Here is a 16,247-nt window from a genome sequence, read left to right as displayed (position 1 = left end):
AAAGTAGGGGTTTGACTAAGACAAAACCCTATATAATCGCCCACCATACCTTTTCAGATATAAGTGCAAGTTTCGGGATTCGAACGACGCCGCAAGTTGCAGATCCGACGGAAGCGGACCGAGACAGAACTTCACACCAAATTTCAGAGAAAAAGACCAGGATAGGGGCGTGGGGCGCCCTGGTCCTGCCAGGACAGGGGTGCTAGGCGCCCTGGTCCCTTGGACAGGGGCGCTGGGCGCCCTGGTCCTTATGTCAGACAGCATTTCTGACAATTTTCCAGGTTGTAAAACAGCAGTTTCAGGTGCAGTCTCAGGAGCAGAATCAGGACAGTGGCGCCTGCACCCCCGTCCCGAACATTTTCACTCAGATTTTAACTCTGGGTACGCATCTGCATATTTGTCTTGTCCTTGTGTTTGCAGCTTTCCATTGTTTAACTTCAATTCTGCAATTTTGTTATTAGTTCGTACTTGCACTCTGAGGTTAGGAATTGAACTTGCATCATTTTATCTTTCAATTACAACAAAGGAATAGAAACCCTAATAGGTAGCCCGTGGCTCTCTCTTTCACAAAAAGAAGTAGCCAATTGTGTGATACCTCTAGGCTCTTTCGTATTCCACAATGTGTGTCAAAAGGTAGGATTAGGACATGTTAGCCTAGTCTCGCTTTTTCTCTTACACAATATACTTGTATAATTTTATGCTATGGATGAGTTTCCTCTCTATAGAGGTATTACTTTATCATCTTTTATAATTTTTATCTCTCATTTAGTTGACTAGGAATGTCAGCCTAATATGATATTATAAATGCTTAAATCATTTGTTCATACATTCCATAATGATCATATGCCTTGTACTAATGCTAAGCATATACTAGAAGAAATGATCAATAATGTGATCCACCTATTCATGATATTAGCATACTTAGTGGTGATACATCTATTACAGATCATGATAGACTTATATCCATAGACTCGAATTATTCTTCACATGATGTTATTGAAATATAACATAAAAGACAGTACAATTATTAATAACATAGGGTTTTAAACTTGACAAAGTGCTAGATGAAGATAATAAATTTTAATAATTATTAAATAATGGAGAAGCAAGTGGAAATAAAGAAAAACTAAAATTATAGACATGAAAATCTTAGGCAAAAAAATCCACCACTAAAGCGAACAAACTTGCACTAATCCTCAAGGAATTTAGTATATTAAGGGTTAGTGCAGGATCAAGGGGGGCCAAAAAGTGGCGATGTGAAAAAAATAGCCTTCCTCACTCGCCTAAAAACGCGAAAATCCATGTTGACTTTTTGCTTGGCATGGGTGTCAGTACACCTTGGCCTGGTAATTACCTATGCAAATTGGATATCCGATTTTTATTTGTAATTTTAATTTAAAATATATATTATATGTTACATATTATATAATACGTATTATATGTTACGTATTATATTATATATAATATAATATAATATTATATTATATAATATAATATTAAATTATATTATATATTATATATTATATATTATAATATAATATAATATTATGTTATATTATATTATAATATAATATAACATAATATTATATTATATATATTATATAATATAATATTATGTTATATTATATTATATATTATATAATATTGTATTATATTATATTATATAATATAATATATAATATAATATAATATAATATAATATAATATAATATAATATTATATTATATTATATATAATATAATATAATACAATACGTATTATATAATATCATAATATATTATTATATTATATATGTTATTTAAAAATAATTTAAGTGTTGAAATCGGATATCTGATTTTCTGAGACTTTTATATTTAGACAGCGACAGTTCCGTGAGTAATTTTTAACTCACAGGTCGCGCGAATTTGTCAAAATCCGATATTCGTTCCATCCGATATTCGGTTTTTTTTTGACAAAAAATTGCTAAAAAATTGATTTAGAGGTAACAATTTTGTCGTTTTGAATCATTTTCATTCATTTTTTGTATTTTTTGTGAATGTTTATTTGATTTTTCATTGAAAATATGGTTTTTTTTCATGAAAACTAGGTTTTTTAAAAATCAAATACCTAATTGTTTAAATTTGTTAACTAAATTTAATTGTTTACATTCAATTAGGTTAAAAATGGGAGATAACAATGAAAACACTGACCAACCACAACTGCAACAACCAAACCCTCATTTGCCAAACCCCCCCTCAATTCAAGATTTGATTGCACAAAATTTGAATGAATTGAGGGGGATTGCAGAAGTATATCGTAGGATCCCTCGTCTAAACCCATTGTTTGATCCTCTCACTTCGATCTTAAAAAGTATGGAAACCATGACTGAGGAGCACGATGCTGCCCTTTTGTGGCGAGATTCTATGAAGGAAAAATATGCAGATGGCTTGTCATATAAGGATATCAAGGATCTTGAGATATCCAAAGCCGAAATCGCCTCATTGTTTGTCAATCCTCGTACTGGTCAACCTGTAGATCCCCAAAAAATAAAACTTTCTATCAAATGGTGCACAAATGATGGGATTGTGAAAAACTTTTGGGATCGTTGGTGGATGGTTTTTGACAAACCACCCAACAACAATCTTGATATCCCCTTCTATTTCATAAAAAAATTGTATGCTGAGTTTGTTTTACAGAAACATGTGAACTACTTTGACATCCAACCTTTCCAGGGTGTAGGTCTAGGTATGCCCCAAAATAGACCTGGGGTAGTCAGAGTAGTCCAGGGCCCATATGTCCCCCCTCCTCCTGTTGATCCCCCACCTGCAGTTCAGCATCCTGATATCATTTGTGAGGCGGCTTCACGGACCATATCGGCTATTCACTCTTTGAGTAGCCTTTTGGTTTCTCAGGCTGCGTCAGTAGCTCAGCCTACTTTTGATGGTAGCGGTGCATCGGGTGGTGCTGACACGTCATCCTCGGCTCCACACATATGCATGCCACATAGTTGTGTCATGTGTGGGCACGTATGCTTGGGTCCAGTTGGACAGCCCGTTGATCCTGTTGTGGACAGTGCAGATTACGAGGTGGATGAGATGCATGATGCACCAGAGGTTATTACACAGACTGGAGAATACCCTGGGGAGTCCTCACATGCTAGAGGTGAGGAGGCACCGTCATCATACATTGATGATTTATTGGTAAGATTTGTGTTTTCACAGTTCATGTTATATTTTAATTAAATATTTATAAATTAGATAATATTAAGTACTAATTTTTATTTACATGGTCTATTTAACAGTTGATGACCAAGGATGAGTTGAGATAGATTCAGGAGGGCACCTTATCGGCCATTTCATTTGGCCTTGATAGCTTGACGGTACATATATTTGTGTTTTCATTATCACTTTCAACATTTTCACTTTCAAAATCTACATTTTCATTTTCAATAACTTGTGGCACATTTTCCACATGTTGAGCATTTTCATTATCACTTTCAACATTTTCAAAATTTTCAATATTTTCACTTTCAAAATCTACATTTTCATTTTCAATAACTTGTGGCACATTTTCCACATGTTGAGCATTTTCATTATCACTTTCAACATTTTCAATATTTTCACTTTCAAAATCTACATTTTCATTTTCAATAACTTGTGGCATATTTTCAATTTCAATTTCCTCTTCAGTTGAAGTAACATTAGCAATATTTAACATACCTTGTCTTCTCCTCCTATGACATTCTCTATCTCTTTCTCTATACACTTCAACTTGGTCATTTGAAAGTTTTCTTTTGCGTTTAGACTTTCGACGACTACTACTCCCCATTTCCCTCCACACATATGCTCCTTCGTGATTGACAATGTAAGTTTTCACTTTAAGAATCTCCCAAAAGCACTAATTTGTCTCTAGCTGTCTGCAACCCCGTGATCGTCGACAAAAAACATAGGACCCAGACTGTCGGCCCTTGGAATCAACAGAATGGCCCACAAACCCTTTTTTTTTTTTTTTTAGTACCAAAATCGGATATCCGATATCCGATTTTAGTACAAAAATATGTGGTCCCCCAAAAAAATTCCTGTTGCCGCCATTTACGAACTAAACTGCCACATGGCAGAAATCCGATATCCGATTAAATCAGATATCGGATTTTATTGGTCATATTTTAGAGAGAGAGAGAGAGAGAGAGAGAGAGAGAGAGAGAGAGAGAGAGAGAGAGAGAGAGAGGAGAGGGAGAGAGAGAGAGAGAGAGAGAGAGAGAGAGAGGAGGAGGAGGAGGGAGAGAGAGAGAGAGAGAGAGAGAGAGAGAGAGAGAGAGGAGAGGGAGAGAGAGAGAGAGAGAGAGAGCGAGAGAGAGGGAGAGAGGGAGAGAGAGAGAGAGAGGAGGAGAGGGAGAGAGAGAGAGAGAGAGGAGGAGAGGGAGAGAGGGAGAGAGAGACACACAATATGACCCCTAACGACACCATCGGACCCCTTAAGACACCAAATCATGTCGTTAGGGGTCATATGGTGTCCATAGGGGTCATATGGTGTCCCATGAACCCTTATGACCTCTTAGGACACCATATGACCCCTAATGACACCATATTGGGTCGCTTTGGGTCATATTGTGTCCTAAGGGGTCATATTGTGTCTTAAGGGGTCCTATGGTGTCCCAAGACACCATATGACCCCTAACGACACCATAGGACCCCTTAAGACACCAAATCATGTTGTTAGGGGTCATATTGTGTCGTTAGGGGTCATATGGTGTCTTGGGACACCATAGGACCCCTTAAGACACAATATGACCTCTAATGACACCATATTCCTAATGACATGATTTGGTGTCTTAAGGGGTCCTATGGTGTTGTTAGGGGTCATATGGTGTCCATAGGGGTCATATAGTGTCTTGGGACACCATAGGACCCCTTAAGACACAATATGACCCCTAACGACACAATATGACCCAAAGCGACCCAATATGGTGTCATTAGGGGTCATATGGTGTCTTAAGGGGTCCTATGGTGTCCCAAAACACCATATGACCCCTATGGACACCATATGCCCCCTTAAGACACCAAATCATGTCGTTAGGGGTCATATTGTGTCCTACGGGACACCATAGGACCCCTTAAGACACCAAATCATGTCGTTAGGGGTCATATTGTGTCCTACGGGGTCGTAGGACACAATATGACCCCTAACGACATGATTTGGTGTCTTAAGGGGTCCTATGGTGTCGTTAGGGGTCATATGGTGTCCATAGGGGTCATATGGTGTCTTGGGACAACATAGGACCCCTTAAGACACAATATGACCCCTAACGACACAATATGACCCAAAGCGACCCAATATGGTGTCATTAGGGGTCATATGGTGTCTTAAGGGGTCCTATGGTGTCCCAAGACGCCATATGACCCCTATGGACACCATATGACCCCTAACGACACCATAGGACCCCTTAAGACACCAAATCATATCGTTAGGGATCATATTGTGTCGTACGGGGTCGTAGGACACAATATGACCCCTAATGACATGATTTGGTGTCTTAAGGGGTCCTATGGTGTTGTTAGGGGTCATATGGTGTCCATAGGGGTCATATAGTGTCTTGGGACACCATAGGACCCCTTAAGACACAATATGACCCCTAACGACACAATATGACCCAAAGCGGCCCAATATGGTGTCATTAGGGGTCATATGGTGTCTTAAGGGGTCCTATGGTGTCCCAAGACACCATATGACCCCTATGGACACCATATGACCCCTAACGACACCATAGGACCCCTTAAGACACCAAATAATATCGTTAGGGATCATATTGTGTCGTACGGGGTCGTAGGACACAATATGACCCCTAACGACATAATTTGGTGTCTTAAGGGGTCATATGGTGTCGTTAGGGGTCATATGGTGTCCATAGGGATCATATGGTGTCTTGGGACATCATAGGACCCCTTAAGACACAATATGACCCCTAACAACACAATATGACCCAAAGCGACCCAATATGGTGTCATTAGGGGTCATATGGTGTCCTAAGAGGTCATAAGGGTTCATGGGACACCATATGACCCCTATGGACACCATATGACCCCTAACGACACCATCAGACCCCTTAAGACACCAAATCATGTTGTTAGGGGTCATATTGTGTCCTACGACCCCGTAAGACACAATATGATCCATAATGTTATGATTTGGTGTCTTAAGGGGTCATATGGTGTCGTTAGGGATCATATGGTGTTTTGTGACACCATAAGACCCCTTAAGACACCAAATTGTGTCGTTAGGGGTCATATTGTGTCCTACGACCCTGTAAGATACAATATGACCCCTAACAACATGATTTGGTGTCTTAAGGGGTCCTATGGTGTCGTTAGGGGTCATATGGTGTCTTGGGACACCATAGGACCCCTTAGGACACAATATGACCCCTAACGACATGATTTGGTGTCTTAAGGGGTCCGATGGTGTCGTTAGGGGTCATATGGTGTCCATAGGGGTCATATGGTGTCCCACGAACCCTTATGACCTCTTAGGACACCATATGACCCCTAATGACACCATATTGGGTCGCTTTGGGTCATATTATGTCCTAAGGGGTCATATTGTGTCCTAAGGGGTCCTGTGGTGTCCCAAGACACCATATGACCCCTAACAACACCATAGGACCCCTTAAGACACCAAATCATGTCATTAGGGGTCATATGGTGTCCTAAGGGGTCATAGATGTCCTAAGGGGTCATAGACCACAATATGACCCCTTAGGACATAATATGACCCAAAGCGACCCAATATGGTGTCATTAGGGGTCATATGGTGTCCTGAGAGGTCATAAGGGTTCATGGGACACCATATCACATAACTATCATTAGGGGTCATAGTTATGGGTCGTAAGACACAATATGACCCCTAACGACATGATTTGGTGTCTTAAGGGGTCTTATGGTGTCCCAAGACACCATATGACCCCTAACGACACCATAGGTCCCCTTAAGTTTCTCTCTCTCTCTCTCTCTCTCTCGCTCTCTCCCTCTCTCTCTCTCTCCCTCTCTCCCCCTCTCTCTCTCTCTCTCTCTCTCTCCCTCTCCCTCTCCTCCCTCTACCTCTCTCTCCCTCTCTCTCTCTCTCCCCCCCCCCTCTCTCTCTCTCTCTCTCTCTCTCTCTCTCTCTCTCTCTCTCTCTCTCTCTCTCTCTCCTCTTTAAAATATGACTAATAAAATCCGATATCTCCTTCTCTCCCTCTTTAAAATATGACTAATAAAATCCGATATCCGATTTAATCGGATATCGGATTTCTGCCATGTGGCAGTTTACTTCATAAATGGCGGCAAAGGGAAATTCATCGAGGACCGCAAATTTTTGTACAAAAATCGGATATCGAATAAAATCCAATATCCAATATCCGATTTTTGTACTCAAATTTTCAAATTTCAAATTTCAGCTCGGGAATGCTTTGGTATTAGGCTTGGAAGTTACAAGCCTAGAAAGTCAACTGAAAAAACGTGTTTTTCAGTATTCCCTGGTTTTCCAGACTTTACACTGGTGGCTGACGACTTTTTTTGTAGCCAAAATTGATAAAACGAAAAAAGTTTTTTAAGGACATTCCCAAATTTCCACCAATATAAGGCTTGTCTTATTTCGACTTTAGTAAATAATTATTATTTATTTTCTAATTGAATTCTGACAATAGTCCTGATTGATATACTGATTGAAAAACACTCATAACTTTCAAACGGTATAACATTTTTTGAAACCGAAACATGCGTCACATCCTATGCTTCGTCTACTATAGGGAAAAATTAAAAAAAATTAAATTTCATAAGGTTTTGACCAAGTTAAGGTGGTCAGACGTAGGAGTTTCTGAATTTCTGAAAAACTGTAGTAAAAAAATCATAAATAATTATTTAATTCATAAAAAATTAAAAAAAAATATGTGTCACATCCGGACATGAGTCTAATACTTATATTATAAATATTATAAAAAAATATTAAGATTTGATTTTGATTAGGGTGGTCAAACATACGTCTACTTCTTATTTTTTTCTTGAAATTTTAGTACCAATACATTGAAATTTGAAATTTTCATCAAATAGGATTTTTTTTCCCCAAAAAACAACTAGTAGCTTAGAAACTACATTCAATTTTCTATATATTCTCTTCTTACATATTTTAAAAATAATGTTCACAACTTATTCAAATTTCCATGTCAAGTTGCATAACTCTGATTTTTCTGAAATTTCATTGCCACTTAAGGGCCTGTTTTGGCACACCATGATCCTGCACATACCCTTAATACAATATGTTATCCCTCTAGTTTGGTAATAATTTGATACCATAATTTTACCTACATAAATGCCACCTAAATCAATATTTCATGCCTCTAATTTATATAAAAAAATATGAAACTAGAAACCATAAATGATTTCTTTAAAAATAAACCCAAAATCATTAGCCACGGCTATTGAACACCCAATGGGACTGAGAGGGGAGGTGAATCAATTAGGGAATTCAAAAACAATTATTAATCAACTTATTCAATGACAACACTTTAATCATCCATACATCAAGAAGAAACACATGAACACCAAATTTATATGAAAAACCCAAATAGGGAAAAACCACGGTGAGAATCTAACTCACAATATGAATAACAATGTTTACAACATTTTAGGCTTGTAGCCAAGGAGCACCAACACTTGAAGGAGTTGCAGAACTAAGGGAGACTACCTCAGGCAAGATACAAAATGACTTGTATAGTTGAAAACCACTTCTTTAGGACAAGATACAAATTGTTGCTGAAGGACTCATTGCCAATCAACAACATATGAAATACTTGAACTGAAATTGAGAAGGATTCTCTTGATCATCCAATTGTCCTTAAACAACAATCAAGCAACCAATAACATGGAAAACATCTGTGATAATCTCCACTATCACAACACATTATCTTTTAGAATATATCAACTTCAAAGCTCTTCTCAAACTAACTCTTGCATCGCCACAATCTCAAATCTGTTTGCAAACCATTCACATAAAGTTTTCACACAATTCACTTCTCATCCATCCGCACATCTTATATATGACATAAAACATTGAAATTCTAATCAAAGGTTGACCAAAACAAAATAAGCAATATTACATAAAATAAGCCACCCAAACCTAAAATACTTAGATTGGTCCACTCCAAGAGAAAGAGGGAACCAAAATATATCATAATACATCATCCCATGAATGATTCAATAATCCACACATGCTAAGACGTATTCCAAAGGATGTTACAAAGCATACCGAGTAGATATAATCAACCAGTTGACCACATAACCACTTTTAATGCAAAATACTCCATGCAGATCTCCACTAACCAAAGTGAGACCCAAATAAACATCTCAACACATCTTCAAACACATATCCGAACTAAAAGAACATGATCTACAAAACCACAATGCAATTAACAACAAATCCAGAGGGCACCACAAGCATTCTGGACCACCTTGAATATAGGATGACACAACCAACCCCAAAAGAGTATCCAAACTAGCATCCATCCAGATAACCAAGATTTGACAAATGATACCAAGACCAATATCCATTTGGATAACCAAGTTTGACATCAATGACAACCATACAAGATCATGCTAATAACAATCTCCAATAATAGCAAAATCGAATACCCTATGTACTCATGGTCAAATCTCTAAGAATGGCATGTAACTCATCTTACATATCCTAGATGGCATAAAATCTATCATAATGTTAAAAGTGACCATGATGCCAATTATAGGTACTCAATGAGGGCATTGGATTCCTTATCCTAGCACAAAATATAAAAGATCTTTAATTTTGACCATTTCTATGTAAACCCCCTATTTAATGTCTTACCTAATAATTGAGGTATTTTCAAGAAAGAAAAACTCCTTCCTTGTAGGATATCCATCTTCCCCCTAATAACTCAATGATGAATAGTGAGTACCAAACCGGTACTGAGAGGGGGGGTGAATTAGTATAGGCACAAAAACTTTTCCTGAACCGGTTTGATTGCAGACTGTAAACTACTGGCAATCCCTAACACCGGTCCAAACCAGACTACTACCGGTTAAACACAGTACAACTGTGAAAGACATGAACCAGTCAATCTTCTTAGCTTTTCATACAACCTACTCCCTCATTTACACTTTGTCCTTATGCATAAACAAATAATCTATCATTAGAGATATAATAACTTGCTAGATCAACATGATTCACTGCTTGACAAAAAACAACAAAGCATCACATGAAAAGGACATCACACATGACACACATATTTTTCATGTGGAAACCCAACTGGGAAAAACCACAGTGGGGATGAATACCCACAAGCTATTTTGAACTCTTTAGAAGTCCGCTCTGTTAGAAGCCTAGTCCGATTAAAGACTGTTACAACAGGTTCTATTAGGAACCGATCCAGTTAAGGATCACTTGGTTAAGGGATGGCTAGAATACCCGATTAAGGGTTAAACCCTGTTAGAGGTTACCTTGTTAAAGGATTTTATGAACTCAATGGCTTTGAGTCACCTTGTTAAAGGATTTACAACAAGCTGGTTAAAGATACCCTGTTAAGGGATTTTCCAACTGTTGAAGTGATTAGAGATCAACAGGTATTACAATGATCTGGTAATAACACTCAATGCCAAAGTAGATCTGCTTTAGTTCCTTCCTTCTGCACACACACTATGCAGGTATCAATCCTCTCAACTGGTCTGGCAAGAATCACGTATCTCTGCACATAGATACACACACAACATTTGCCAACAACCTCAACATGAAACATCACATTGACCTTATAGGAAACAAATAGGTTGGTAGCATAAACCCTAAACCCTAAACACTTAGGTTGAGAAATTTAGTCGGTTCAATCCTGACCATTGAACACTATGCATTTGAATACAACGGTCTTGAACAGATCTCAAGACATTCTCCATCGTTTGTTCTTCACCGTTCCTTGGAGGTGATAACCCATCATGCGTTCTCCATCGTTTGCAGAGACTTCGCACATTCCCGAGGTAGATAGGATCAATCTCCTTCATGCAAGATCCTTCACGTGCACGAGGCTGACATGGCAACACGATCTGATCTCTATTACAATGCTAACTCATCACACAATGCCATCAGTTGAAACACACAAGCTCGAAACACTTCAACCAGAAACCCTGAAGCTGAGACTACCAACTGGTAGTTATGCCATATGAATCCTTAGATACAAAACATTCCATATACCAATTCTCGTTCCAACATACCGGTTCCGGTTCACAACATCATACCGGTTCTCTTTGTCAGTTGCTTAACTTCAATAATCCTGTTCACTCTTCATCATGTTACCGGTTCACTCTTCAGCATATTACCAGTTCTCTTTCAACATATTGACATCAATGACAACACAATATCATCATGTCAACATATTCTGCACATATGCCAACACCCCCCGCCAATAATGTTTAGAGACTAGATATTCTTTATTTATTACCAATTATTTAATTTAAAGTGAAGAACATAGATGAAGAAACAAAATATTTGGTTTTTCAGCTAGTCTTTTGGGCCTCCTCGTCGCTTCATTTATTCCCTATGTTGGTAGCATCTTAACAAAATACATAATCTTTTTCGAGCTAACTGTGTTATTTTCTCTTGCGGTTGTTTTGTTTTGGATGTTCTATACTAGTAAGATTGTGACCTATTTTAAAAAAGAAAAAAAATAAAAATAAAAAAAAAATAAAAAATATATATATATATATATATATATATATATATATATATATATATATATATATATATATATATATATATATATATATATATATATATAATTTGTATGTGTAAAATCCAATCATTAATAAAAGAGAACAACTATTACAACAATTTTGATGTTTATTGCTATACTAATTTTTTCCGTTATTTTTTATATCCTTTAATATATATTTTTTTCTTTTTTCTTTTTTAAGTTTGTTTAGCTTAAGTAGATGAAATATTTTGTTTCTTAATCTATGCTCTTCACTTTAAAATCAATAATGTTTAGAGTCTACATATTTTTTATTTAGAGACTATAGCTATCATTCCACAAATGTGTGCTTGAATTAGTAATATAAAATCATTCAAAGACACTTTATTATGTTAATAATAACATGTGATAAGTTAGCAAATCTTCTTGATCAACATGTATAACCCCTTATAAATTTCACTTATTTTCATGAACACTGTTACACTGTTGAAATGAGAGCATAACTTCCAAAAGTCTTAATTTTTGATCTATTAACCTTATTATTTCCATTTTTAAATAGTAGATCTTAGAGAGTTGCACATAGTTTACATAACCTACTTTAGCCAAGTAAAGCTCATTTCAATAAATTTTAGGACCAAAATGACTTGTAGAGCTTAGAAATTACATTTGATCACTAGGATGAAAGATTGAAATTTATTTTCTAAAATTCTCCAATTAAGACTTACAAGATTCAACATTAAATATGTTTTCCCAAACATAAAAGATACACATATACAAATTAAATACATACAAAAATAACTTAGATATTAATAAAAGTAATTATAATATCAATATAACAAAATTATTGCTCGATATTTTCTTCTTACATTATTTTCCATCCTTTTTTATTACTACAATTATATTGAAAAAAAAAACAAATATATAATATATACTATAATTTAAACAAATTTTAACACTAATCAAACATTCTAAAAAATTATTATTTTTATTATACAATCCATTAGAAAACCTGGAAAAGTTTCTTCTTTAACATCATCTGATTCAATAAATAAAAACAAATCTGACAAAAATTCTTCCAACTATTTAACCAGAGGACTTAAATGTTTGCATAGACTGTGAATTTGAAAAGATGGAAGAGTCATAGTATCCATCGTCAAAAGCTCCCTGATTGAGAAGAGGCAAAGGCCTGTCGGGAATCTCTGGAATGTCGACTTCTCCCTCCAACATCTTCAAAGCCTCCACCATGCTCGGTCTGAATGCAACCATAACATGCGCACACAAAATCCCCACTAAAACGAATCTCTCCATAACATCCCCTGCCCCTTTCTCACTGATTACCTTATCTAAGATCTCAATCGTTTTCCCCGTCTTCACAAGCTTCCAAGCCCAATCTGTGATAAGATAATCAGATGAGGATTCCACAGATGTATCCAGAGCCTTTCTCCCACTCATAATCTCCAACAGAACAACCCCAAAACTGTACACATCACTTCGATCTGTAAGCTGACCATACAGAGCATATTCAGGGGCCAAGTAGCCATGGGTACCTGCAATTCGTGTAGTGAGGTGCGATTGCCCTTCTGTGGTAATCCTCGCAAGCCCAAAATCCGCCACACAGGCGTTCATTTCATCATCCAGCAGAATGTTAGTGGCCTTAATATCTCTGTGATAAATTGCAGGCTGAACTCCGAAATGCAAATAACATAAGCCCTTTGCAGTCCCGATTGCTATGTTCTTCCTCTGCTCCCAATTCAAATCTCCCCTGTTTTTACCCCTTTCTTCGAAAATATGTTCATCGAGGCTGCCATTACCCAGGTAGTCATAGATCAGAAACCTCTGGCGTCCATCTGTATCATCGCTAGCAACACAGAAACCTCTGAGAACAACCAGATTACGGTGCCTGATGCTGTTTATTATCTCCACCTCGTTTATGAACTCCGAATCGCCTTCGGAAGTGCAGTTTCTGATTCTCTTCACAGCGATCTGTTGACCGTCGGAAAGAGTTCCCCTGTACACTGTCCCAAAACCTCCTTCACCGATGACATTGGTGGCACTGAAATTGTTTGTGGCGGCCATGATCTGTTCCAAGCTGAACCAGACTGCCCCAGTATTGGGCTTCAAAAGCCCTCTGCTCGTTTCCACCCAATGTCTGTGCTTGGCTCTGTTTTTAATCTTCACCCACAAATAATAACACATTCCTACGCTACAGAGCATAATGCTGCCCATTGCGGTGCCCATGAAACCGTATAAGACGATTTGCCTGTGAGATGTGGGGTTTCTGTGCATGAATGGCACACGGAGTATACACCCAGCAGATTTTCTACTCATGGATCCGAATTCATTGATCACTCCAATAGCATACAGGCACGCAAAATAGTAGCATTGGGTGCTTATTTCCTCTGTAACATCTTTTATCATGCCCAGCAATTGCCTGTGAACGATTTCTCCGCTGTCATGGCATATATGACAGGCAGGCATTGCAGAGAGATCTCCTTTGCATACCGTGTCCAATGCAGTTGTTCCCACTTTGTCAATCCAGTCTTTCTTGGTCTGTATTCCGGCACACGAGCTCGGATTCGAGACAAACTGAGATGTGTCGTTGAAACAGAGCTGAACCAAATTAGGTCGAAGACCTAAAAATGTCAGCTTTTGCTGGAATCTGGTCAGGCAGTCAGCAGCAGAGGCATTGTCAGGAAGTTGGAATGCCGATTCATCTCTCAGATATTGCGCGAGGCCTACACCCAACATGCTTCTCAACGCCATTCCACAATTCTTCAGTTCCTCTGTAGATTGAATCGATCGACAGGATGATGCATTCCATGACATTTGGGTAACATAGTCGAAGTTAATTGGGCATTCGACTGCAACATTGAAGATTGCCCAATACAGTAGTAACAGCACCACCATGAATCCTTCCACTCCCATCTTCATTTTCTGGTAGAATGACAGTACTGCTAATGGGTAGCCATTAATGGTGTTTAAAGACAAGTTGAAAGTATAGATAAAGTATGGGCATACCTAACGCTCTGGAAAGTGGTGATAAGTAATGTGTTCGATTCTCTGTCGAAAATCATTAAACAACTGTGAGTGGAGGCAGAAACATTATTCCATTTCAATTTGCTGTCAAGCAACAGTTAGATTCCAAAGACTTGGGCGGTCCCCCGTGCGTCTCATCTATCCAGAAAATTGGATTATCACAGAAATCATGATTTTTTATTAATTTTTAATCCTATAATATATAGAGTTTTTGATTTCGGTAAATTAAGAATTACAGTCACATGGATTTTTTGGTCGCCCGTGGGTTTCGATGACTTCACAGAAATCCATTTATTAAATTGGGCGGTCAAATTTAACTGCGTGTCGTTTCTCTGCATACTTTTCTTGAATTCAAGCGGGCCTACTGAACACGTTGGTGCTGCCCCCGATTTTTTTTTTTAATGGAAAAAAACAATTACAAAACTGCCCCCGAAACTTTATTTATACAATTGGAGAAAAAAACGATTAAAAAACTGTCCCCGAAACTTTTTTCCTTTATTGGAGAATATTTTTATACAATAACTGCTCCCGAAACTTTCAAACACGTTTTAGAAAATTGGTTATATTTTTTTTATAAAGATAGAATCTCGAAAGCATGATTGGTTTGTTTCAAGGTTGTAAAGAAATAAAATATATTTTCCCAAATAAGGGGTACATTAATTGAAGAATGTGTAGAGGTTAGATTTTGATATAATGTTATTTTTTAATTTATTTTAAGTAAAATGTTTTGATTGGTAAATATTTTAGTTTCGTATAAAATTGAGTATTTTTAATGTCTTTTATTTATTTGTTATAGACATTTATTTATACTTATCACTTATTTTATTCATGTTTATAGATTGAATTTGAAAGTTTTTGGATTTGATTATGTGAATGTTTTTGTATCAATGTTCTGGATCATATACTATGATTTATTATTGGGGATAGTGAGCTAGAGAGGAGAAATAAGAGAATGCAAACCAAGACCTACTAAATAGTGGAGGAGGAAGTGGGAGGGGTAGAGGCGATGTATGGTAGGTGTGAGACTAGGGAAATGACATGAGAACCAAGACAAAACAAAGGGAGAAATTGGAAAGAGAGAGTAACAAAACTTTAAAAGTGGAAAGAAGCATATACAACAATAAATATGCATTTATGAGACAAAGATATATACTTGCATTTCTCTCTCTCTCTCACACAAAAATAAAATAAAAATATCTACTTATATTTTTTCTCTTTTATTTATATAAATATTCTTTGATATTTATATTTACATTTAGTTTTATTTATATATTTTCTTTCTTTAACCGTTTTTCTTCCATGCATATTTGTATACTATGCTTTTACATATTTACACACATGCATATGTATATGTATATGCTTATATATGCATACATGTATGTTGTATGTGTGTATCTTTATTTGTATATGTTAAAGTATATTTTCTTGCATGCATATATGCATCCTACACATTTATCTACATACACATATGAAGATGTATGTTCATGCTTAT

General features: G+C 36.9%; 1 protein-coding gene across 1 annotated transcript; it reads right to left on the bottom strand.

Moving 5' to 3' along the window:
* Positions 1–12,685: 12,685 nt before the first annotated feature.
* Positions 12,686–14,823, bottom strand: LOC131027109 (probable receptor-like protein kinase At1g11050). Its single transcript, XM_057957090.2, has one exon. The coding sequence runs from the start codon at positions 14,648–14,650 to the stop codon at positions 12,803–12,805; it is 1,848 nt and encodes a 615-aa protein (XP_057813073.2). The 5' UTR covers positions 14,651–14,823; the 3' UTR covers positions 12,686–12,802.
* Positions 14,824–16,247: the final 1,424 nt, after the last annotated feature.

The sequence above is a fragment of the Cryptomeria japonica genome, chromosome 5 (assembly GCF_030272615.1).
Source record: "Cryptomeria japonica chromosome 5, Sugi_1.0, whole genome shotgun sequence".
NCBI lineage: Eukaryota > Viridiplantae > Streptophyta > Pinopsida > Cupressales > Cupressaceae > Cryptomeria > Cryptomeria japonica.
This window is presented reverse-complemented; position numbering and strand designations above follow the sequence as displayed.

Excerpts from the sequence above, each read along its gene's own strand:
- LOC131027109 (XM_057957090.2), bottom strand. The coding sequence starts at position 14,650 with ATGAAGATGGGAGTGGAAGGATTCATGGTGGTGCTGTTACTACTGTAT.